At 36.8% G+C, this 27,235-nt stretch overlaps 1 protein-coding gene across 1 annotated transcript; it reads right to left on the reverse strand.

The window, feature by feature from the left end:
- Nucleotides 1–1,638: 1,638 nt before the first annotated feature.
- C9orf72 (C9orf72-SMCR8 complex subunit) lies at nt 1,639–27,235 on the reverse strand. Its single transcript, XM_021681036.2, has 12 exons — nt 27,188–27,235; nt 25,016–25,210; nt 21,618–22,105; nt 20,215–20,274; nt 15,828–15,923; nt 15,000–15,064; nt 12,804–12,876; nt 10,561–10,677; nt 7,625–7,860; nt 4,891–4,948; nt 3,523–3,632; nt 1,639–3,410 (listed from the first exon to the last, which is right to left on the reverse strand). Exons 3-12 carry the CDS (start codon nt 22,059–22,061, stop codon nt 3,224–3,226), a joined length of 1,446 nt encoding a protein of 481 aa, XP_021536711.1. The 5' UTR covers nt 22,062–22,105; nt 25,016–25,210; nt 27,188–27,235; the 3' UTR covers nt 1,639–3,223.

The raw sequence follows: 27,235 nt of genomic DNA on the forward strand, positions 1-27,235 counted from the left end.
GCTGTGCTGCATGGCAACTACTATACTTCCTGGGATGAAATCCAACCTCACTAGCTGAGTGACCATGGGCTGCACATTATAGTTCTTTACGCTTTAGTTTCCTCACCTGTAGAGTGGAAATAATAATACTGGCTTCATCGTGTTGCAATGTTGGATTGGGAAAGTCCAGGGGGCTATGTATTAATTGGGGGTACTTTAGGCTATACTCTGCCGATCATAGGAGAAACGTCAATTCAAAACCAAAACAGTGTTACATAAGAGTAACAATCACTACTCTCCTGTTTAACCGGCAGCATTACAGAAACAGACCACAGCCATCACTATCTCACTTGTACTTTACAGCATTATATGAAGTGTTGGTTTCTTCTGTAAGAATCTTAGCGTGTGATGAATCAGTCTTCTTTTAAAGAAACCTTTCAACTCAACTATTATATTTATGAATTACATTTTTTTTACCTGGAGTAAAAATGGCAATCTTTTTTTTTTTTTTTTAATATTTTATTTATTTATTTGACAGAGAGAGACACAGCGAGAGAGGGAACACAAGCAGGGGGAGTGGGAGAGGGAGAAGCAGGCTTCCCACGGAGCAGGGAGCCCGATGCAGGGCTCCATCCCAGGACCCCGGGATCACGACCTGAGCCGAAGGCAGACGCCTAACCGACTGAGCCACTCAGGCGCCCCTAAAATGCTGTGTCTTAATACAACTTAACACATAGGTAAGTTTTTTATTTTATTTTATTTTTTTAATATTTTATTTATTTGACAGAGAGAGACACAGCGAGAGAGGGAACACAAGCAGGGGGAGCGGGAGAGGGAGAAGCAGGCTCCCCGCCGAGCAGGAAACCTGATGCGGGGCTCGATCCCAGGACCCTGGGATCACGACCTGAGCCGAAGGCAGACGTTTAACGACTGAGCCACCCAGGCGCCCCATGACCAATTTTCTAAGTGAAAGTACCTGGAAAGGTACATGGCATACACAAAACAAATTTAGAGGCGGGCAAGTCAGCAATGCTCTTGCCTTTTTAAGGCCATGATTTTTTTTTTAAAGATTTTATTTATTTGACACAGAGAGAGAAACAGCAACAGAGGGAACATAAGCAGGGGGAGTGGGAGAGAGAGAAGCAGGCTCGCCACCGAGCAGGGAGCCCGATGCGGGACTCAATCCCAGGACCCTGGGATCATGACCTGAGCCGAAGACAGATGCTTAACGACTGAGCCACCCAGGTGCCCCCAAAATGGCAATCTTATTTGTTTTCCAGATTATAAGGTTTAGATTCCTTACACTTTCATCTTGGACACCTATACTGGATACCTGGAAGAAATAACTTCAGCTCAGGTTATAATAATATTTTATAACAGAAATTTAAAAAAATGACCCAAGCACTAGCTTACATTTGAAATATTAATATATAAATTTAAAAATCAAATTGCAATCCTGTCAGTTAAGCATTAAATTAAAAAAGTAATAAAAGCAACCAGCATTATAAAGAAAAAATTCCAGGCATTATAAAAAACTTCAAATACATTTTTTTTCAAAAAAAAAAAAAAAGTAAAAAAACTTTAGATATAACATAGACTGTCAGTCTTTCATTCTCATTACACTGCTTTTCTGAACAAATAATTGCTGAGACAAAATTTCAAAGATATTTTATTCAAAATTCTCCATCCAAGAGAAAAGATATATAACAATGTTTACACATGCTTTAATAACTTATTTCACTGTACAACTTGCATTCTATATCACAGTACAATAAACCAGCAAAAGAAGATAATCAGTCAGTACTCTTTAATAATCTCACATAGAAAACACTGAGTAAGGCGTACAACAAGGTACTACCTGTAAATTCTTTCATGACTGAGCCAGAGCGCCAGTCATCCAGTACCATTTGTTTCTATATATCAGGTTGTCTATACCTTTCTGATCAGTGATGTGAAAGGCAATTAGGACCTTTCCGAAAAGAACATGTTGGTTTTGGTTCAATTTGGTAAGCAACAGCAGAGGGACTCTGTCACGTTTATCCCTTTCTTATAAACATTTTTCCCTTTTGTGTAACTTCCACAGTTTTAAATAAAAATATTTTAGCTGCTTGTACATACTATTATGTCAAAACTGTTCTAGCACAGAATTATATTAATCACTTATTTTATAGCTAGCAAAATGGTCCAAACGCATTAAGGAAACAAAAGAAATTGATCACTTAGTTTTGCCAAAGTTGCACCTAGTAAAATAGCACATCAGTAAAGTTTCTCCTGCTTTCCTCACAAGATGCAGGCAAAGAGACCTGCCAGCAACTTCAAAAATATGGGCAGAAATATAAGAAGAAAAGGACAAGATACTATTCTCTGTTCCTGAAAAAAGATCTTACTAGTTAGTATATTCTCTATTGCATTTTATAACCTTGGGAGTCACAACTGCCAAATCAGGGTGAGAATCTACAAGAGGAAAACAAGATAAAAATGGCTGACTAGTGTAATCTGAACTTCTTCCAAGTCATTATATTTTTCAAGAAAAAAAAAAGGCACAGGAGGTACACATTTCAATTCGGCTCAAAAATAATAAAAATTAATTTAAATAGTTGGCAATAACTACTAAAACATAAAATCCAATCTCCTCTATTTTCTTTGACAGAGCTCAACACACAAATACACAAACAAACAAACACCCTGACTGTGGTTCACCATCAGGACTACATGTATTGCATGACGTTTTTACACAGACTGAACTCTAAGGACTACTAAGTCTATCAAGTATGATCTAATAATTAATTTGAATTAAGCATCTGCTTGATCAATATATTCTTTCTAAAACTTAACCTATGTTCAAGGAACACCAAGAGATGAAAAGTCAACTAGTATTTATCTGTGAAAACTAACTCAGATTTCACTTTGATACATGTAAACCATGAACTGTAAGTTACAAAAACAGTAGTTGTGGTCAAGTTTTATTCTGTTATTATATCTTTAAAAGAGAGCAGTAACATTTACTATAACTGTAAACCTAAGTTTGTATCCCAAGATAGCACATCTAGGAAAAGATGCATCCATTGTAACGATGCACCTGACATCCCCTTATAGACTTGTAACAACTGTAGTGTAACTAACTTTAACTGCACTGCCAAATAGGACTCTAGGGCATGACCCGAGGGAATGATGTCTCCTATACCACCGAGCTACTTTAGCAGCAATCATGATTGTGACAAAATATACTTCACAAGTTACACATTCAAAAAGTCATTAGAACATCTCGTTCTTGTACACTAGTATAGAAAGGTCTTCCAAAGATAAACGAGTGTAGGCCTGGTTTAATTTTCTCGGCTAGAGCCATTATTATGTTAAGGTCGCCCTCTGCTGTTAAATCAAGGTCTATCTTCAGGTTCCGTAGAGATTTAAAGGGCTTTTTCCCCTTCTGCCTATAAATAATGAAGAAAAAAAGTTTTTATATATAAAAATATAGAAAACGTCTAAAAGGAACAAAACAAAACACAATGCACACAGGTTTTTATTCCATGTGGTTTTACTTACGTATCATCTTCTATATATTTTATTAGCGTCAAGGCTTTTCTGTGAAGGACGAGTAGAAACTGTGCAAGGAAAGTACTCCTGAGAGATAAACCAGGTTTCAAATGAAAGACCTAGAGGAAAATGAAGTATTTTAATAAATAATCTGCTCCAATTCTTCTTATACAGCATGTTTCCATCACAGCGTTGACAATGTCTGGCAGATAACACACATTAGAGCAGTTCTCCACAACCATTTGCCTGGATGACCCTAATAGACAGGAAGTAGAGTCTAAAGTAATCACGTTTTTCTGAAGTCTTCTATTTTATCTTTGAAAATGAACTCAAATTTTGCATTCTATCTCAGAATATATCCCTATTTACTTTATTATTAACAATCATGATGTAGGGGCGCCTGGGTGGCTCAGTTGGTTAAGTGGCTGCCTTCGGCTTGGGTCATGGTCCCAGGGTCCTGGGATCGAGCCCCATGTCAGACTCCCTGCTCAGCAGGGAGTTGGCTTCTCCCTCTGCACCTCCCCCTGCTTGCGCACACGCTCTCTCAAATAAATAAACAAAATATTAAAAAAAAAATCATGATGTAATTTACTTCTATTTGTATTATCTAACTTTTTCTGCCCACATCTCCAAATAAAATTGAAGCTCCCAGAAGTCGAGCCATGCTTACAGACTATGGATTTGAGATATTCTTCTCTCTCTACTGTTGGGGGTAAGGGTACATGTGTAGTGGTAAAATGATTTTATTCAGCTCGAGAAGCATGGAATTAATTGCATGACTATGAATTATCCTTGAAGTATGCAATACGTCACAGACTACACAGACCTGGATCTAAAATTTTGAGTTAATCTAAGGACCTCATTATTTCAAAGTTACTTCTATGATAGTGTTTCCTGGTCTGGTCCCCAGGATGATACTATGACAAAGCTGTTATATTAAGAAATAAGTCCCATATAATCTATAATTTTCTTCAAATGTTAACTAAGTAGATATTTTTCAAAATAATGAGACAATAAAGATGTTATTATTTCAGTAGAAGTATACTAAGTTTTAAAGACATTTTGGCTCAATTAAGGCAAATAGAAAATATTCTCCTTTCCCCAAGAGAGTGATAGGTTAGTGGTTGGAGTTAAAACATTAATTATTATTATACTGCATCTTTCACTGTTAATATATAGGCTACACCCACTAACAATTCAAAAGAAACACTATGTAGACACTTTAGAAAGATCTGAAACATTACAAAGAGATAATGACTTAAAAAAGTAACGACTTAACTCTATGATGCTACATATATAGCACAGGCAATGTAGTATACACTAAAAAAGAAAACATATCATATCATTCATTTTGATAATCTCAGGTTTAACATTTACCTGATCCAGGAAGGCTTTTACTAGAGTGTCTCTGTGTAAGACATCTTGAAAAATATTCCTATGAAGAAAACAGTCCAAACATTGAAAAGGCTACTTTCCAAAATCCCTCACTCCAGCCAATAAATTAAATTTTTAGAAATGGAATATTATATATAAACATATTTATAAAAATTATATATATATAAAAATATATTTGGAGATACAAAAATATTTATTTTAACTCAAGGATACATTTGTGTATTACTGGAGTTTGTCAAGCCACTATGTAATTATTTTTCTCTTAAAGATATAAACATCCCCAAGAAGGGTATGTAAGTCCCTATCAATTATTTTTGTACCCTCACCTTATAAAAAAAATGTCGAGAGCCTTAGAAAATTAATAAATACGACTGCCAATTCCTGCCATCTCAAAATAAAACAGCAAGAAAAATAAACACATACCACCACCACCAAAACCCAGAACAAAATAAAAGGTTAACTTTATGTTATAGTAACTTGTAATAAGCTGTTGAGGAAGAAAAAGGTAAAAGGGTAAATGCTAAGGAAAATTCAAGTGGGATTAAGGAACATCTTGACCACTGAGCTGCATCAACAAACTTACCACCAAGCAAGTAACATGAACCAACTTTAGGAAAGAGTTACCTACCTAGGCAATGATCAGAGTAAGAAGTTAAGACATAATACACACTAGAGATAATGTATCTCTAACACAGCATAAGGTAAGCAATTTTTCACTGAAAATGGTAGGGATCATCACTGAACTTACAAGAAAGGCAAACAAAGAGAGATGTGTGCATAGAGAAATAGGAAAGTACTTAAAATTTCCTACTTTAGGAGATGGGTGTACCAAATTACAGAAGAAGGAAACTCAGAAGGAAAAAAAAAAAAAAGTCAGCCCTGCATGATTACTAGTCGGCAGCACCCCTTTTCAAACTGACTGTCTCTGTCATAGGTGAATCAGATGAAGCAAAGTGTTAAAAAAGGATATTTCCAGTGACTCATTTTTCATGTAATGGCAGTGAGTGAAATTATTTTTAGAAGTTAAAATTAAAAATATCTTAAAAGTAAATAATACTGCTTAAAGAAAACTAAAAAGTAAAATATATCTGTAATATGTAAAAGTTAATATACAATCTAATGGCAGAATATTATTTTTGGACAATTTCGTGTTCAGAAAATTTACTTGGGAGTTGTAAATAAATTTTAAAAATTCATGATGTTATTTTTTTAATCATCAGTAAAATAAGACTAGCTGGCTAATCAAAGTCTGTCAGATCAGTGAAGCAATCAAAACATAACTGGCTAAAATGAGTAAGAAATGTTAGAAGCATACACATACCTCCTCTAAAAAAATAAAAATAAAATTACTGGATGATAAATCCATTCTAAAGTTCACTAAATTCCCCCCCAAAAAAGCTCTGAAGTAACCAAAAAAAGGAGAAAATACTAAATAATTCAGGAAAGAAGAAAATGCTTGAAAGCACAGATTAGTTTTGAGAATTCCTACACATGTACCACAATTACCAATACTTAAAAAATTAGTCACCTGGAATTCCCGTTTTGACTAATTCATTTTCTAAACCAATTTCCTTAAAACTTTCTATGGAACCCACAAAAACAGTGGACAACTGGAAAAAGATGGGTCCTAATGATGCCATCTTTCTGGACTTAGAGACACATGAGGCTGGGGACCCCTTGGACATGGGGCTCCTTTTCTATGCTTTCGGTCAATAAGTTCTGTGTGACTATTGGTGCTCCACATGTCCCCTGGCTCAGCTCCAAATGTTTCTTAGAATTACAGGACAGGGCTGCTTGCTCCAATTTTACTGCTGCTTTATACGCCCAAACATGGATTATCACAAAAATAACATTTATTGAGCATATTATATGTGCTGGGCACTCTAAATTGATTAAAGAGAACCATCAGACTATACCGCATTTCTTCTCCTGATTTAGAACTTAAGTATTTTCTTGGGGTTTTATAATTCGGGTTTATAATCTTTCCCCCTCTAATTGGGTCCACTTTCAACATTTTATCATTACTTTTTCTCTTTTTAATTTACTGATCATACTTTATGAATAAAAAATGAAAAACAATATAAAATGCAAATAAAAGAATGCTCTATACATGTATTTTCACAGTTCTGCTGTATATTATATTCACATATCAAGAAAAAAAAAAGAATTACTTCTTTGGTTTAGTTAATAAGCCTTTTGATGACTCTTATACACTAGACTGTAGGCCCAACCTTATTAGCACCCATTATTGTGCGTAGGGCCTCAATGTATATTTAAGTAAATACTTGAATATTTACTTTTAGGGACTAATTTAACCTATCTATGCAAAACACAATTATATTAAGAAAAGTAGACATTTAAGAAAAAAAAATAAGGCAGGGGTGCCTGGGTGGCTCAGTCCTTAGGCGTCTGCCTCCAGCTCAGGTCATGATCCCGGGGTCCTGGGATCGAGCCCCGCATCGGGCTCCCTGCTCCGTGGGAAGCCTGCTTCTCCCTCTCCCTCTCCCCTGCTTGTGTTCCCTCTCTCTCTGTGTCTCTCTCTGTCGAAGAAATAAATAAAATCTTTAAATAAAAAAAGCGCATGATTAACCAAATTATTTCTTCAAGCATAATTCTCGTAGTAATATTTCCTTCCTTTCAAACATAGGCTTGTTTTGTTTTTACTCATAAAAGATATAATTTCATAATACTGTTTAACAATAATATCATTACATACAAATCTGGAGTGAAGCTTTCGTCTGTACAGATGATAGTGTCCTGAGCCATGTCTTCTTCTGAAGTGGCTCTCCAGAATGCTGTCAGCTCGGATCTCATGTACCTGCGCTGATTATAAATATGTTCATGACACGGTGGCATCTGCTTGACAGTATTGACATCCACATCTATGTGTGTGGTGGGGTAGGGAGCATACATGACTTGCCGGAAGGGGAGCACAAAGCTTCCCGTTGAATCCTGTCATAACGAAAAGAAAATTTATTGTCTTACATGCCAAAAGATACGAAGAATTATTTTTATTTATTTATTTATTTATTTTTTAAAAAGATTTTATTTATTTATTCATGAGAGACAGAGAGAGAGAGAGAGAGGCAGAGGGAGAAGCAGGCTCCCTGCTGAGCAGGGAGCCTGATGCGGGACTCGATCCCAGGACGCTGGGATCATGACCTGAGCCGAAGGCAGACGCTAAACCATCTGAGCCACCCAGGCGCCCCCAAAAAATTATTTTTTAATTAGAAAAACTGGCTTTTGCAAATCCATCTCTAGAAGTTTATCCTAGGAAATGAGTCATGATCGTGTACAAAGTCTTAGTGATGTGTGCACTACAGACTGGTTTAAATAGTAAAATGCTAGAAAATAAGCTAAGCAGGGGCGCCTGGGTGGCTCAGTCGTTAAGCGTCTGCCTTCGGCTCAGGTCATGATCCCGGGGTCCTGGGATCGAGCCCCGCATCGGGCTCCCTGCTCCGCGGGAAGCCTGCTTCTCCCTCTCCCACTCCCCCTACTTGTGTTCCCTCTCTCGCTGTGTCTCTCTCTGTCAAATAAATAAAAAAAATCTTAAAAAAAAAAAAAAAATAAGCTAAGCAGCCAAAAAGATAAGTGATTAAATAACAATGGTTTTTTGTCTAGCTGCTAAAAATTGATTTGCTGAAGTTTATGTGCTGATATAGAAAGATGTTCATAATATATTGTGGAATATGGAGGTTAAAACATGTGGAGGGGGCAGGGAGTTATGTCAAAGATACATACAGAAGAATAAAAAGAAGAGCAAGGTATATGCCAAATATTAACAGTGGTTATTCACTGGATTATGAGACTACTACTTACATATTCTTTTAAATCTCAACGGATATGTATTTTTATAAGTAAAAAATGTACGTCTTCCCAGGTATTGTCAATTGGGCAGTAAATGCCATGTAAGAATTATCTACTGGGTCCAAAGCATTGTGGTATAGATTATGAACACAATACAGAGGCTATTTTCAGTTTTTTACCCTTATAATGCTGTAATAACACCTTTATAAGTAAATCTTTCTCCTTATATAACTGTTTCCCTAGGATGGATTTCCAGAAGCAGAGATAGTAGGTTAAGTCTTTGAACATTTTTAAGGCTCCTGACATATAATGGTAAAGTATTTTCTGAAAGGCTCAACAATTTATACGTGTATGGAAAAGTGTTAACAAATATTTTTTCATTATAGTTTCAAGTTTTCCTCTATGTATCTGGTATAGGTCCTTTTCAGGGATAAAAATTACATAATTAAGTAAGAGGGTGCTGAGGAAATAAAAGTACTAAGTACCTTATTATGTCTTTGATAAAAAGAGATTCTAATTTTCATATTTGTGCAGTTCAAATTGGAAATGAGTTTCCCTTAAGTAGTTTCTGTATTTAAATATTATCCTGAGCTCAGAGCATGCACACTATTGAAAATGCAAAAGCTGAATATAGTTTTTATTTGCAACAATTTTTAATATATTTTCTTTCATTTTGCTATGCCTAGATCCTCAAGAAAGCATTCACTGTGAGAGAATCACATAACCATTAGGAAATCTACTTCTTCACATCTTTGACTATAATTGAAATATCAATGATAGATTCAGTAAAGTATCTTCCCTGTAATTACTGAAAATAATTGCTAATTTACATTTATCTGCTTTGCTCCTTGAAAAGAGGACTCAATTAGTCAGAGAAACACAAATACCATATGATTTCACCCGTATGTGGAATTTAAGAAACAAAATAAACAACCCCCCAAAAAATCCAGACAAACCTAAAAACAGACTCTTAACCACAGAGAACAAACTGATGGTTACTAGAGAGGAGGTGGTGGGAGGGGTGTAAGACAGGGAGTGAGGATTAAAGAGTACACTAATCATGATGAGCACTGAGTAATGTATAGAATTGTTAGATCACACCTGAAACTAATATAGTACTGTATGTTAACTATACTAGAATTAAAAAGAAAAAGCAGACTCAAGTAAATAAAAAATGTAAAATAATTTAAAAATACACATATGTGAATATGTATATATATGAATTGTTCAAATTCTATATACACTTTGTGAAGACAGGAAGCAATTTAAAATTTTCTTTCAATAAATGAATACAGCACATAAACAAAAAATGCTAATGAAAATTCAAATTCTTGGGGCGCCTGGGTGGCTTAGTCATTAAGCATCTGCCTTTGGCTCAGGTCATGGTCCCAGGGTCCTGGGTTTGAGCCCCGCATCGGGCTCCCTGCTCGGCGGGAAGCCTGCTTCTCCCTCTCTCACTCCCCCTGCTTGTGTTCCCTCTCTCGCTATTTCTTTGTCAAATAAATAAAAATAAAATCTTAAAAAAAAAAAAAGAAAATTCAAATTCTTTTCAGTCAAAAAAAAAAAGGTACCCATTTAGATATGCAACTTGAATAAATAATCCTGAGGTCAGAGAGGCAGCTATAGGAAACAAAGAGAAACACACAAAAAGAGACTCTATGATGTCTCATTGATGCTAACTATAAATCTGTAAGACATATACTCTAAGCTCAGACTTGTGTATAGGTCAGCTCCTTGGCATATAACATGAGATGTCCTACATGCTAATACTCAAAATATATTTATAAAGAGTGTCAAAAATGATTTTAAAAAGTTGCTTTCACTTGTGACAAATGGAAACTATACCTTTAGCAGGCCTTGTACAAAGAGCCCTGACTCGTATTTAAATGATGATTCTGCATCACATAATCTGGAACATTTTCTCTCTGCTGGAGTCAGAAAAAGGCATAACGTTCTCACTATCTGTAAAAGAAAATATTTTAGCATTAAAATAAACTAAAGGCCACTGGTTTGCTTATGAAAGAAATTTGAATAGAAACTTCAACCACTATTGTCAATAAAGTACATCCTAAGAAAGTATTCCTTAGTCACCTTCAGGAGTCCATGGGACATCACAGTTGTTGCTTAAAATAGGAATTGTGTGGTCAAGTAAGTTTGGGAAATGCTGGTAAACGTACTGTATATTTCAAAACCTTTAGTGTTTGAATACATATTGTGACCAGGTGATTGATATGATATGCATACTTTATTCAACATATTTGATCACGGAATCCTTATTTCACTAAGAACTAATGACTTAATTATTGATTGTATCTCCACCCAGGGGCAACTATTTTTCAAATAAGCAAACAATTCTGGACAAGAAAACTAAAAGCAGTTAAATTAGGCAGAATTATGGCCTCTGTTGAATAGTGAAATTCCATTATAATGAATATTAGGAGTATCCAAATGCTTCAATAGAATGAGAATTAATTCTATTAAATTTGAGGGGCGCCTGGGTGGCTCAGTTGTTAAGCATCTGCCTTTGGCTCAGGTCATGGTCCTGGGGTCCTGGGATCGAGCCCCGCATCGGGCTCCCTGCTCCTCGGGAAGCCTGCTTCTCCCTCTCCCACTCTCCCTGCTTGTGTTCCTTCTCTGGCTGTGTCTCTCTCTGTCAAATAAATAAATAAAATCTTAAAAAAAAAATTCTATCAAATTTGACTTAAAATAAGCAAGTTATTGGTTGGGGCTTAGAAATCTATGATTCTAACAGGATTTGATCTATAGCTCTATCAGGAAAATAAAAAGCCAAGTAAGTATGTTCAGACAGTTTTCACATTAAAGTAGTGACTTTAAAGTAGTAGGCTTTCAATATAGAGTGATGGCAACCTTTTTCATACTAAAAAAATAAAAGAGAAGCAATTATGCCAGAAGAGGATGTGGGATGAAAAAAGTGTTTTAAAAACAGAGAGCCCCAACCACAGAGCCTTCTTCTTCCAGAAAGCTACTGGGAAGTCCTTCTGTGAAATCTGAAGGTTCTGGGTGACACAGATGGAAACCTACCTTCTTGGGGTAACAAATATAACAATAAATTGCTAGATCAATATAGTAAGAGGTACACTAACCTCTCATAAATGGATGTATGAAAAATATAATTTTGGTAAATGAAGGGTCAGGCAAAGCATACAGGGTAGAGAAAAAAATACAAATATATTTGTCAAGGAAATAATCATTCCTAACATAGTTCCTGTGTAAAACATAAACAGAAAAATCAGGTTTACTTAAATTGATAGATATGTGCAACTTATCTCTTTCTAATTAACAGTCAGTGAAGAAAAGTGCAAAATCCCTTAGTTTTTGCCTAATGCTTGGAAAGATAACTTCATTAAGTCTTTATTAACTCATGTAGCACTGAAGGAAGTGGTCACAAATGTTACTGAATAAAACATAACTTCCACTGACCACTCTGTAGCAACAGGTCCCTAAAAAAAATAGATTCAGGAGGAAAAGCAAGATAACAAATCAAGATGAAAAACCAGATAACATTTTTTTGAAATTAGTATCAAAAGTACATGGTTATTGGGCCGCCTGGATGGCTGAGTGGGTTAAGTGTCTGCCTTCGGCTCAGGTCAGGTCCTGGGATCCAGCCCCGCCTCTGGCTCTCTGCTCAGCGGGGAATCTGCTTCTCTCTCCCTCTGCCCCTCCCCCTGCTTGTGCTCTCCCTCACTCTGTCAAATGAAAAAATAAAATCTTAAAAAAAAAAAAGTACATGGTTATTGCCCTATTTATTAAAAGTGACATCAGAAAACAGAAGACAAATAATTTTTAAAAATACCTTATTTTAAGAAATTCTCAAAACCATTTACATAATACTGAGAACTGTATAATATTTATGAGTTATCAAAATGAAACGGATTAATGATTTCCTATTTAGCAGTTTACTTCAACTTATTTTTGTCACAGGGTGTCACACAGTAATTTGGCCAGATTCTATTACCTCCTTATAATATTAGATTGTTTTGACTGCAAGCTAACTTTTAAATTAGAATCCATGACATGTTAGCACCATTAAGAAGTCAGATGATTGGCTGGGTCATAAAATAAATTACCTTATTTACTTTTTCGGCACTGCTACCTACTACGACAGAACAGCCACAGGTTTGCAAGTGTGAGCTGATGGCACTGCAAGGTGAAGAAAAAAGATGAAAAACACTGCCAGTAAAACAATGTCACAAACCAAAAGAAAACAAAAAAAGGGCAAGTGAACTTCAAACAACTTAGACTAGCTTTACATGATGAATGCCAAAGCTGCAAGAGAAATGCCATCCCTTGTTTCCCAGAGTACTTTACATTTTCCTCAGGCCTTTCACAGAGATTCTCCCATTTGAAACTAAACCCAGTTAGTAAAATATTACCAGTTTATAAAGAATGAAACTGAGGTGTAGAGAGGTTAAGATTTATTTAAAATCAAATGGGATTAAAAATAATGATATGAATGGCTGACAGCAGATTCAGCACTAAAGTGCTTCTGAATCAAGCTATGTTAAGGCTTCTAGGTTAAAAACACTCACGCCTCTGAGAGTCTCTGAGGAAAAGACTATGGACATAAAAAGCAAGTATTTTATCCTTTCACTTCTCATTGAAAAAAATAAAATTTCACAATAATCTGCAATCGTAAAGAAATCGTAAAGAAACTAAGGGAAAAGATGAGTTTATACATGCAGAGAGAGCACTTAGTATAGGGACTGACTCATAGGCACCTGATAAATTTTGGCTGTTATTATTGTTATTACATTTTCCTTTGAAGAAACAAAAAAAGAAAATGTCAGCTATTATGTGCTTGTTTGTTCCAGGCACTGTTTTATATACTTAATATGATTTATCTCACTCAATTCTTACAACAAATCATATGAAGTAGGTACTATTATTATTCCTATTTTACAGATGAGGAAATGGGGGCACAGAGACTTCAGGTATCTTGCCCAGGTTTACACAGCAATAACCCAGGAAGTCTGGTTTTAGAGCCCACACTCTTTAAGTACTAAAATCTGCTGAAAGATGGAAAGGATCAATAAAAATACAAATAATTTTCTTTTCTAGGTCTAAAAAACTTAAGTCCATCCAAATGAAACTTAATTTGTAAGGGTTCTGTGATATTGTGATTTTAAGAAATATATATATTTGGTCTTAATCCACAGCTCCTGGCTCAGTTTCCAAAACACTTGGAATTTCCTAAGTGTAGGAAATGATAGAGATGCCTTTTGTTATGTTAATGTGGCGATTTTTGGGGGGAAAGCATCTAAGGATGGGAGCTGATTACTAATGGAGCCAACCACGTGATAAGGGTTAGAACTTTTAGTCCCTCCCCGACCTCTGGGGAGGGGCGAGGGGCTGGAGGTTATCCACGGGCCAATGATTTAATCAATCATGCCCATGTAATGAAGCATCCATAAAAACCCAAAAGGAGTTTGGAGAGCTTCTGTGTTAGTGTACATGAGATTTGGGGAGAGTGGTATTTGGAGATAGTATGGAAGTTATTCACCCTTTCCCCAGACCTTGTCCTATGCATCTCTTCCATCTGGATGTTCATCTGTATCTTAGATTCTATCCTTTATAATAATCAAGTAAATAAAATGTTTGAGTTCTGTGAGCCGCTCTAGCAAATTAATGGAACCCAAGGAGGGGGCTGTAGGAACCTGATTTATAGACAATTGGTAAGAAGTCCAGGAACAACCTGGACTTGTTACTGGTGTCTGAAGTCCAAGGAGGCTGTGACGTCCAATCTGTTGCCAGTCAGACTGGTGTCCGGGGGCAGGGGAGACGCAGTCTTGTGGGACTGAACCCTTAATTTATGATATCTGACACTCTCCAGGCAGAGAGTGTAAGAACTGAATTAAACTGTAGGACACCCACTTGGTATCTAGAGCATTGTTTGTTCGTGGGGGGAAGCCCCCACCAACACTGGAAATGGGTCTAAGAACCCCCTTCAGTTCTTTGTTTCAGCTTTAATGAGAAGTAAAATAAGAAACCAGAACCAAACAAGAGACCAAGATTTCCTGCCTGGGCACTATGGACACTCGACTTCTTTAAATATTAAAAAGAGTAACATCAAATATATCACAGACATGTAATAAATGAAAAAAATAACACAAAGCTAAGTAATAGTTTAAATATGCAACACTGTTCCTAGAATAATTTGGGTAGCTAGTCTCTTATTGTTTTCATCCTTCCAAATCATGTCATAGGTGAGCCTAAGATTTCTATCTGCTTTATCCATCTCTTACAAAAAGAAACAAAATCCTTACTTGAGAAGAAAGCCTTCATGACAACTGTCACCAATATCATCATCATTGAGAACTGTGTCAGCTATCTAAAACACACCACAAAAAAACAAACAAACAAAAAAACCAAAGTTATTCTGGCTATAATGTAGCATTGAAATAACACTCTTAAATACACAAGTTTTCCGAAGTCTAAGTTCAATATGACACATTGTCCTCATTTCTAAGCATCAAGAATCCAATAAAACAACCTCTGGGCACTTCTATAAACTTTCAGAAGAACAAATGTGAAAACCCGTCAGGCAAGTTAAGCAACAATCTTGACAAGAACAACTTCCTCTTCTGGGCTATCAGAATCAGGAGACAAATCTTAATGACAAAGAAAGAAACAAGAATAGTTTCCTAAAGATTTCTCTACACATGCAGAGTGTGTAATTCAAAATGTCAACAAATGATAAAGAAAACTAGATTAGTGAATGTAAATAAACTTGTGCAAACCACCACTTATTGGTATACTGCTTTGTTACAAAAAGTATTACATTCAATACTGATTGCTTCTATAAGGTCTGGAATTCTCCTACTTTTAAGAAATACAGAAGTGGTGAAATAAACTAAATAAATGTAATTCTGCCACAACTATCAATGACCAAAAAAACCTCTGTTTGGCTATAAAACTCAGGGTTTTATGTGTGTTTGCTAAAGTGGCTAATACTTCATATGAATAGTATATATGACAAAAAATGGATACTACTAAAATTAGAATACTACTAATATACCTACTAGTAATATAACTCAAGGGAAGTGATAAGAGGGTATCCTTATTCCTATTTAATAATACAAGTAAGAACTTACATCTATTTCTTCAGGAACGCTGTGTGATTTCATAGATGAAAGCAGTTCCATTACAGGAATTACTTCGCCAGTAAGCATTGGAATAATACTCTGACCCTGTACAAAAAAGCAAAATGAAGTGAAGAAAATCACACAATGAAGGTATCCCTGGCTTTCTGAAAGTTTGAGTTGTATCACTTTGCTTTTATGAAAGACCTACATTAGTACCTGTTTTCAGTAACCAAAAGAAATCTGAAGAGGATTTCTGCTTCTACAAAAAAAAAAAAAAAGGTGAGAAGCTAAAACAGTGTCGAGCATGGGAGGTGGCGCATAGTGCAAGAGTGGCCTGGCCAAGCTCCCGCCCGAACTCCACTCAGCATCTCAGCACCGAGCTGCCTTAGCTTTGGACTTTGTGAGCATCTGTGCTTTAGCTCGATTTATTTTGTCCATCCATCAGTAGGATGTGTTCTAAGGTATCAGAGATGCCTAAGAGGGATTATTTTTTGGGTCTGGGAACACTCAAAAACTTTTCCATATACTAACCATGAGAGACTATGGACTCTGAGAAACAAACTGAGGGTTCTAGAGGGGAGGGGGGCATGGGTTAGCCTGGAGATGGGTATTAAAGAGGGCACGTTCTGCATGGAGCACTGGGTGTTATACGCAAACAATGAAAACACTGCATCAAATAAATAAATAAATAAATAGAAAAAACAATCAAAAAGAGTCATTGGAGACATCTTTGTACTTCAAGAATGACCATTTTTCTTTGTGAATTGAGCTTTTCAGTACTCTAGTTTCAGATCTCTAGGAACAATTTGTGAAAATAAAAAACTGCCCCACATCTTTAAAGGTTTTCTTTTTATTCCAGTGATATTTGGGGGAGGCAACTGATGTTACACTCACATAAAATAACATAAAAAACAGTAAATGCCCACTAGAATGTCACTTGGCTTTAATAAATCAAGATGCAATGTACATTAAATATATGAATAAATTTAGATGTTCATTGTAGCATTAATTAATTAAATACACTGACCAACAACAAAAAACTTTTCCATATAAATTAATGGTAACTGCTTCTTTATGGCCATTTCAGTGTATAAAAGATTTTACAGGAATGCTCCGTTTTTGGATAGCAGGGAAAACTTGTATAGGATAAATGGGGCAATAAAAAAATAAGAACTGAAAGCAAGGAATGACATCCTTTGATAGAAATACCTGATAACTTGTTAAAACACCCCCCCCAAACATGTCTACTACTCCAAAACGTTTCTAAAGGATGTACAAACTATTTAAAACTAATTTTCATTCTTCCAGGAATGATTTTATTTAGAGTGGAATCATTGGCTTATGATTTACCAATCCATGCAATAATTAAATTATCACGCCAAATTTAGAAAGGATTTCCTTTGATATTTATTTGAGATATGAAAAACTCTTGTTAATTAAAGGTCATTGATGCATTTTATATTTAAAAATGAGGAAAACCAACCATAAAAAGACTTATGGTCAGCAAATAACTCAGTAGTAAAGCTTGAGTCAATGTTCAACCTGTACATTCACAATAAGGTTTAGTACCCAAATGCAAATCAAACTCATCACATATATTTTAAGAATCAATAAAAAGACATCAAAAATGTAATTTTGAAATTTGTAGTTTCTAGATGAAACTGAAACCTCAATATAGAACATCACAAGTGTAGAGTGTCTCAATGATGGGTGATCTCTCATTTATTCATTATCATCACCCCTGCCCCCACATTTTTGAACCATCCTGAATATGTAAACTTTTATTTTTATTTTTTATTTTTTTATTTTTAAAGATTTTATTTATTTATTTGACAGAGAAAGAGAGAGAGAGTTCACAAGCAGGGGGAGAGGCAGAGGCAGGGGGAGAGGCAGAGGAAGAGGGAGAAGCAGACTTCCCGCTGAGCAGGGAGCCCGATGTGGGGCTCGATCCCAGGACCCTGGGATCATGACCTGAGCCGAAGGCAGCCACTAAACCGACTGAGCCACCCAGGCACCCCCTGAATATGTAAACTTTTAGAGAGATGAAACTGTCACATATCTGTTAATTTTTTAGCTAAACGTGTTTTTAAAATCACATATTAAGAACAGTAACAGTTTTTTTCCTCACTCATCTCTCATGAAACTATTTTATTCAAACTTTTCACATAGGTCTTTAAATCTCAGTCATTCCTGGAGTCATTTTTTGAGTGACTATAGCCAGTTTTTCAGAAACTTGGGAATTTAAGTATGATGCTGTCTGTGGCAATTTTGAGCTAAGACATAAGCCTCCTTGCATCATATAGAAGGTTTTATTATTTTAAAAAATTCATCCTGTAGTAACCTCCAAACATAACCACTCACTGTTTCCGCTTTTTAAAAGAATTTTTAAAATGCTTGTTTACAATTACAATCAACACATGCAATTCAACAAGAATAATGACTAGCTATATAGCTATTTCCTTGTAAAGTGATTTTATCAGATGATAGCTATAAGCATCCAAAACTTGCAGTGAATGAAGTCAGTGATTGATTCCAGACTAATGTATCATCCCCAAATAATATTTATTTGTTCAAAATAAAGTCATTTTAAGCACATGATGTGAGATATGCAAGGATTCAACTATCAGGCAGCTTCTCTGCAGAAAGGATAACTGTAGAAAAATATCTTCCCTTAGGTTTAGGCATATATATAGTGCCATAAACTGTATCTCAGGTATTTATTGTAACGGAATGCATATCCTCATCAAAGCTTAACAAGAGAAATCGTACAAGCCTGAATACAGAAGAAACTCAAAAGAAAATCCCTCAAGTATCTTTTCCTCCTGTGACTTCTCTAACTTGAACTTCTTAGCAGGAGAATGTTTCCCCTTTAAAAACATCCAGTTTGTCTAAATATATAGAAGGAAGAGGATAACATTTTCAAGAAGAGCCCTTAAAACAGAAATAAATTAAAAGTTAATAGTGGTAAACTTTTTAAGTACAGGTTTCTGGTTTGGAAAAAAAAAAATCCCAGGAAAAGCAGAATTTTATTGGGTCTTAAATTTCTTTATCTTGAGGTAACTCTACTAACTACTCCATAACTAGTAGGTACATCTAGAGGTTGGTAAAAGTCTCCCCAATGCTTGCATTCTGCCCATTGACCACCAAGTAAAGGCCAAGCTTCTCTGGGTAAAGGGAAACATTTTCTTGTAAGTGTTAGACCTTTCCCCAGGATTACCTCCTCTGGCCTGGAGAGTTATTTGCAAAAATACAGATATAGTAACAATTTTGTAAAGGAGATCATTTTATAGGGTTTTCTATTTTCCTGGTTTAAGTCCTGTATATTCACAAATTTTTAGAAAAGTTATTGTTTAAAGTACTATTTTGTCTTAGGCACGCTAAAGGAGAACCAGAGTAAAGACAACCCAGTCATCCTTAGACTAGAGTTCAACACAAGGAACACTGAGAGTGGCCAGAGGTAATGGGAGTAAAAGCAAAGAACCCTTTCTCCCTTGGAGATTCCCCTTCAGAACATCTCTGCCCTGCACTGAAATGGTTTACATTTAACTTCCACAAGGGAAACCATATCCATGCAATCATGCATCTCAAATACTGGTGCCTGTGCCCTAGGCAGATTCAAAGACATGGGATAACCATGGCATGTTTCCCTACAGACTTCATATAATCAGAAATGTGAGGACTATCACCGGCAAATTCGAATATTAAATAGATAGGAAATAAAATATAAATTGCATGAGTGTTAAAAATACAGCATGAGACTTCAAATAAATATTATGCTTAGAACTAATCTTAGATATCTTAGAGGGGTATACTCACTTCTCTCCCGTTATAACTACTTCTGGGGAAATGTTTAAGAAGCAATACCTTTTTTTTTTTTTAAAGATTTTTATTTATTTATTTGAGAAAGAGAGAATGAGAGAGACAGCACATGAGAGGGGGGAGGGTCAGAGGGAGAAGCAGAGTCCCTGCTGAGCAGGGAGCCCGATGCGGGACTGGATCCAGGGACTCCAGGATCATGACCTGAGCCAAGGGCAGTCGCTTAACCAACTGAGCCACCCAGGCGCCCAGAAGCAATACCTTAAAGAAAATCTCATATAAAACTTAAAATTTTTACTATGAACAAGTTATTCAAAACTTAGTCTGTGCAAACAGAAAAAAAAAAAAAGGTAGCAAAATAGCTATTATTCTTCACTTATTTAACTCTTCAGGTCTAAGATATGGAAATTTTCATTCAATTTATTCCATATATTTCCGTAAAGGCTCTGTTCATTTTCATACTCACTCTGTCAAAATAGTACGGTACGGCTTCAAGGCCTTAAGAAAAGTAGCCCTCAGCCTTATACAGATGCATGTCATGAGCTTAGTGGTGTTTGATAGTATGCAGTCTGTATCTTACCTGATCTTCCATTCTTTCTGTGCCTTCTAAGATTATTTTCTGCACATTTTCTTGCCTTTCCTGAGCAAGAGAAAATTCATTAAAATTAACAAAACATTTTGATATTTGTTTATTTTTCACAATACAGTTAAATGGCAGACATGCTGTTGTGTAGTTCAGTTCATGGGAAAAATACTTTCCACCTTAGGGCAGAAATAAAAAGGGAGGGGGCAGGAAATTAATCCAACAAATCCATTCTCTTATAAACAATACAAAATAAAATAAAAACACCCTTTTCTCTGCAGATAAAAAAAAAGATAACTTACTAGAAAACAGTCAATGCAACATCTGCATAATTTCACACAGGAAACTAATGGTTTGTACTTTTCAAATTAAGTAAGATCAAGTTGTATGTATCTGGGGCTTCCTGACTTTTAAATGATTTTCATAAACATTTAAAATAAGAAAACATAGTATGCAAACAGTAAAACACTCTTCTTTTCAAAGATACTATTACTTTTTACCAGGGGTAAAAGCCTTATAAAATTAAGAACGCTTTAACAGACTTACATATTAGTATCAAAACTGTAAAGCAGAAAGGAGAGTTAAATTTGTTCTTCAGGTCTGCCAAAAGTATATGAAAATATAAATATCACTATGGGGCGCCTAGGTGGCTCAGATGGTTAAGCGTCTGCCTTCGGCTCAGGTCATGATCTCAGGGTCCTGGGATCGAGTCCCGCATCGGGCTCCCTGCTCCTTGGGAGCCTGCTTCTCCCTCTGCCTCTCTCTCTCTCTCTCTCTCTGTCTCTCATGAATAAATAAATAAAATCTTTAAAATAAATAAATAAATAAGTATCACTAAATATTAAATTACAGGATTTAGGGGATGACAGTAATTTCCTCTGGCTGGATCCGCAAAATTAAAAGGAACATCTCCTGGAAACCGTTTGGTGCAACCTCCTCATTTTACAAATTTCAGAACTTGGCAAAGAAGTAAAAGAGACCAAAGGCTACAAGGCTTATGAAACACTTGTTTTGAACTGCTTGTACCTACACACAGTATTAAGTGAAAAACAGGGTCATACAATGCAAAAAGAGAAAAGGTTTTACAGTTAAAGGTTCCCAAGACAAACCTAGACTCTAAAGCTTACTACGATGTTCTCAATTCCTCTAAGCTTTAGCTTTTATTTGTAACACAGAACTATCATTTCCAAAAAAAAAAAAAAAGGAACTATCATTTCCACCTTCAAGGGTTATTATGAAGATCACTGACATCAGACTACTGAACTAATAGGGCAGATGCAAATAATAGCTACTGTTTGAAGTTAACTGCATATCATTTCTAAGTATTAGATATAAATGCATCAGAAGATAAACTTTCAGTGGCTAGGTTAGCATGATTAATAAGCTCAAAAACCACTCACCTTGTGCATCCATATCCTTCCTTTCCTGATAATGTGTGTTAATCTATCAACACACACTCTGTGAAGTGGGAGGTAGAAGCTAAGTTCTGTCTGTGGAAGTATAATTGATAGGCCATATGTGCTCCTATCTCCATTCCAGTTTCCATCAAAGATTAATGAAACAATAATTACTCCTTTTTCAGACAAGACAAAAAACTTCACATCTATAGCCCCACTCTCTGCATTTCGGAGAATTTCTCCATTTAAGGTGTGGTTGGCAAGAAAAGTTATTTCTCCATCACTGAGTAGTAGCTGTTCTGTCTTTGGAGCCCAAATGTGTCTGACTCTAGGACCAAGAATATTGTCCCAGTAAGCAAAGGTAGCTGCTAATAAAGGCGATTCACCACTTAGAGCAATCTCTGTCTTGGCAACAGCCGGAGATGGCGGTGGACAGAGATTCGACATCACTGCATCCCAACTACCACATTATCCAAATGCTCCAGGGATATCTAAACAATAACATACAAAACCAATGATTAGGTTCAGCAATTTTAAAGTCATACATCAGATATTCAAATGACTTAGGCCTATGTGGTTTTCTCTTCAGTCAAAAAAGATTTAGAAGCATGTCCCCTACTAGGATAGACATTCGACTAGCATGGCAGGTGCACATCAAATGCTTGCTAATACGATGATAACCTTATGATGCATAATAATTTGTCACCTATATTCAGGGAATGCACTTAGAAATTCAAAATAATAATGACCTAAAAAAGGGTCTTTGAACATTAATATGAAATATCATATGCTAAAGCTCATAGAATAGACCCTCACTGTCCCCAAATATCCAATCTATGTCCAATTCTAATGATTGGATATTTGGTTCCTAAACCACAACAACAAAGAGGAGCAAATTTGAAAAGGGAGGGCTCAGCTAGAGACCACCACACTTGTTGTGGGTTTAACAGTGTCCTGCCCACCCCCCAAATATATATTTATGTCCTAACCCTTTGTATTTATGAAGGTGACCTTATTTGAAAATAGGTATATTCAGGGCACCTGGGTGGCTCAGTCGGTTAAGTGTCTGCCTTCGGCTCAGGTCATGATCCCAAGGTCCTGGGATCGAGTCCCACATCTGGCTCCCTGCTGGGCGGAGAGCCTACTTCTCTCTCTGCCTGCCACTCCCCCTGCTTGTGCTCTCCCTCTCTCTCTGTCAAATAAATAAATAAAATCTTTAAAAAAAAATAGGTATATTCAAATTAAGATGGGGTCACACTGGATTAGGGTGGATCCTAATCCAATGATTGGTGTCCTTAAGAGAGAAAGATTTAGAAACACATGGACAAAGAGGAAACAGGGCTATGTAAAGACAGAGGTAGGAATTAAGAGCTACATGATTACAAGCCAAGGAATCCAAAGATTGCTGGTAACTACTATGAGTTAAGGGGCAAGGAATTTTCTTCCCTATAGCCTTCAAAGGAGCATGTCCCTATAGACACCTTATTTTGGACTTCTGGCTTCCAAAACTGTGAGAGAATAAATTTTTGTTGATTTACATCACCCAGTTTGTGGTACTTTGTTACAGCAGTCCTAGGAAACTAGTAAAGACACCTGTCAGTACAGGTCGCCTGGGTGGCTCAGTCAGTTAAGCGTCTGCCTTTGGCTTAGGTCATGATCCCAGAGTCCTGGGATCAAGCCCTACATCAGGCTCCCTGCTCAGCGGGGAGCCTGTTTCTCCATCTGCCCCTCCCCACTCTCATGCTCTCTTTCTTAAATAAATAAAATCTTTAAAAAAAAAAGACACCTGTCAGTAGAAATACCTTAAAGCTGTTAAAAGGGAAAAAAAAGAAAAAGAGAAAGAAAGAAAGACAAAAGATTGCAAAAAAACAAAAACGAGCAAACAGTACCTTTATTCTCAACAAGCTCTCTGGGTTTCAGGGCACTAAAGCCTAATACTGGTGTTTAAAATAAAATTGAAACATCAAGATGAAGATAAATATATTTAATATGCTACTTAAATTTAAGAAAGCAGTGTAGCAGTACATTGAGTTCATTACTAAGAGTTCTATACTAAATGGCTAAACTAAAAAAGCTTCGGTTATTTAGAACATGTAAACAAAGTGACTGGATAGATACTGGTCAAGCCTCTCACTCTGCTGGGAAAATAGATACAGAGAGAAAAGCTAACTGCCCAAGGTCAGAGTCAGGCAAGAATCAAGGTCTCCTATATATCTTAACCCACTGAAATCTAACACTCTAAAGGTATTATACTCTCTGTGATAGTGTAAAATGAATCATTCTTGCCTAATATTAAAATTGAGGGGTGCCAGGTTGGCTCAGTCAGTGAAGCATGTGAATCTTGATCTTGGGGTTGGGGGTTCGAGCCCCATGTTGGGTGTAGAGATTAAAAATAAAATCTTTTTAAAAAATTGAATACGTGTATTGAAAGACCTAAAGTGAAAAGAACCATAACAATTACATTTAAGCAAGTCTAAAACTGTGGAATCTACTCATCATAATGATAAAGGACAGCAATTAATAGGTGAATTATGATACACCTATCTTTGCCTATAGGATTGCTTTGGGAGGCAACTTTTGATCTATAACTACAATTCATTTACTTAAAGAATTTTACCTATATCTTGTCAAGAGAGTTCAGACTGCTGAAAAGAAGTGGCTTCTATTTTTAGAGTATTAGATGAGCATTTTTATCATGCATATCAAGAATAGGTATACAGAACTTGGCAAACACTTTATGCACGTGTTGAAATGATTTAACATAAAGGCACTAAATGTATGTATTTTTAGTTCAGTAATTCATTTAGGGAATATTTAATTTTTAATGTGTTATATCAACTTAACAGTCTTAAAAGACTATACTGGACATAAACTGTCTAGCGTATTTAAAATATCCACTGTTTTGGATAAAATTTAAACAGTTTACAATGATAGAATACAGGAATGTAATCTGAATTCAAACTGTAATGATGCTATTGTCATCATTAATAACAAACTGAGGGCCAAGGAGATGAGTTAACACACAGCCACAAAATTATATTGTAACGTTTTCCTTTTGTTCTTCCTTTTTGGATAAAAAAGGTGAATAATCATAAGAACAATATTTTAACTCAAACATTTCATCATTATGCTGAAAATGAAAGCATTTCCTAAAACCGAACCGAGCCCCAGGGCAAAATCTGCTTGGATTATGAGAAAATTTTTACCTGACTGTGAAAATTAAACTATTACAGAACCATTAATTACATTTATACTCATTGCTATTATCATTAGAAAGAAAACAAAAGACAAGAATCATGTTGAATTGTTTGGCTTAAAATCCTGCCAAAATTAGTAATTTTGAGAAATGAAATGCTACAGAGAAGTGTAATTAAGAGAGCTGTAAAAATAATTTTACTAACACTTAAAGTCATCATCTTTGGTGAGGAAACTCCATATATATAAATGTGGCTGAAAAAAATCAGGTCAAAACCAACAGTCGTTTATCTATATATCTACATGTAGTTGGCTACTCCAGAAGGTTATCAAAGATTAGCCTTAAGAATCTTTTGAGGGAAGCCAGGATCCAAATTGGGTGACACGGTGGCTTTCCACTCCTGTAAACAAAGAATAGGGCTCATGAGGATGTACCCAATATACTTTCTGAAAATAATCCAACATATGCAAACATAAAGATCATATTGATTACCATCTCTTAAAACTGTTAGCAGAGTAGTAGGTTCTAAGCTTTGCTTTTTCTTAAACCTTTGCTAAAAACCAGCCATCTCTTCTCCCACTGGTATCTAGAAAGTTGATTGGTCCACTGCTGTTGTAAATCAGAATTCTACCATCATAAGGCTCACACTTCTTATAATCATGCTTTCTGTTTATTTTCTCCCAGCCCTAAAAGCAGCAGAGTCGTAAGCCAGCCCACTTTCCAAAAACAGACGCTGCCCAGGCCAGCTTTAATGACAGTGAACTGTTAACACCCGACTGTTTGTGACACTTTCTAAATTTTTATCAGGCAAGATTCGCAAATGAAATTTATATCACTGTCAGGCTATCTCTCACAGATCCAAGTTTCTCACATAATAGGCAGGCTAACCCACACTACTCTTTAGAACTACTTAATTAACATAGAGCCCAAGGGCAGGCTTGAAAGATAGGAGTCCTCATTGTTTTTTGTTTTTACTTTTTTCTCCGAAAGCAAATTTTGGACTGCTAACAGAGCTAAATAAAGAGACTATTTTATCAACGTTATAAAGAGAGAAAAAAAATCTTTAGCACCTATGTAACTTTCCTGGAGCAGGTTAGTGCTGGCTTTGTGCACAATAAGCAATGTGGTCCAGAATTTCTCTCACTTTTGTTGTGGATGCATAAAGAGTAGTCAATCATGAGGCGATTTCCAACTAATTCAGGGCTTTCCAGAGTAGCAGGGTTTGGCTGAGGTAGTGGTCAAAGGTATCTGTGTCACATAACACCATCATATTTCAAGTGTTCCGACTCCACATTATTAATCATCCATATATTCTAGCTTCTGTAAGCTTCCCGTAAGTTTTCTGAAGTCTGATAAAGATGGTATCAAACAGTATTTTTCAAATTAAAAGTACAAATTAAATGTAATGCCAGAGGTGTTGTGTTCCTTTGCTTTTTTTTTTAAATTATGTTATGTTAATCACCATACATTACATCATTAGTTTTTGATGTTCCCCTTGCTTTTCATCACAGGTGAGGGATGGGAACAGTTTGTACTGGAATTTATCCACTGGCCACAACCACTGTTACTTTTCTAGGGCCTAGCAATCTCCATTGTTTCTGAAAGGGTCGTCTCTCTTGAGCAAGTGCATGACTTCCCACTGTCTCCTGAATACAGTAGCCTGGTGGAGTAGGGGGTGAATCAGATGCCGTGTGGGCGTATTAGACATGTAATCAGTGTCCTTCTTTCTGCAGCAGATACTATCAGTCAAGTGATGCTCAAGTCATAATGGTCACTTCCTTTAAGTAAGTCTGTGTAACCTCGGAGCTGTGAAGCAAGCAAGTCATGACCCACACAGTGGGAGCACAACCCAGTCTAGAATTGCCCCTCAAATTCACAGGGAATCAGCAATCTCTAGAAACTTGTATTCAAATTGTGCAGGCATATGGTATCTCCCCCGTGCCACCCCACCCCGCTTTATCTCCTCTCCGACCCGGACTTGGCGTTCACCGCACACCACCCGTCCTCTGGCCTTCCCCAGAGCCAGGCCTCTCTGTGCTCGAGTCGCTTTCCCTCGAACCCGCGGCGCAGGTGGTCCGACGGGTCCGTTTGGGTCTCACACCGGATCCCCGGAAAGCGGCCGGCTCGTGGACTGCGCGCGGGAAAGAGGGCCAGAGGCCCCGGTCCCCAGCCCCTGGTCTCCGTGCCGCCGCAGCCGGGAAGCCGGGGGCCCGGATGGAGGCAACTCTACTAGTCACCAGCTGGAAAACCCGATGCCGGGTTTCGGTCTGGGACGACAAGCCGAGCCCTGGGGAGAGCTGCTGCCACCGCCCCCGCCCTCGCGCGGTCCCTGTACCCCAACCCCAAACAGTCGCCGGCCCGCCGGCTTCTCACTCACCCTACTCGCCACCTCCTGCGACCCAGCCACCGCGGGCGCAGGGACCGC

The sequence above is a fragment of the Neomonachus schauinslandi genome, chromosome 13 (genome assembly GCF_002201575.2).
Source record: "Neomonachus schauinslandi chromosome 13, ASM220157v2, whole genome shotgun sequence".
Classification (NCBI taxonomy): domain Eukaryota; kingdom Metazoa; phylum Chordata; class Mammalia; order Carnivora; family Phocidae; genus Neomonachus; species Neomonachus schauinslandi.

Excerpts from the sequence above, each read along its gene's own strand:
- C9orf72 (XM_021681036.2), bottom strand. The coding sequence starts at position 22,061 with ATGTCGAATCTCTGTCCACCGCCATCTCCGGCTGTTGCCAAGACAGAG. Across the intron at positions 15,065-15,827 it reads GCGTTCCTGAAGAAATAGAT|ATAGCTGACACAGTTCTCAA; the intron begins GTAAGTTCTTAC and ends GGTGTGTTTTAG. Across the intron at positions 10,678-12,803 it reads GTGCCGAAAAAGTAAATAAG|ATAGTGAGAACGTTATGCCT; the intron begins GTAATTTATTTT and ends TTTCTTTTACAG.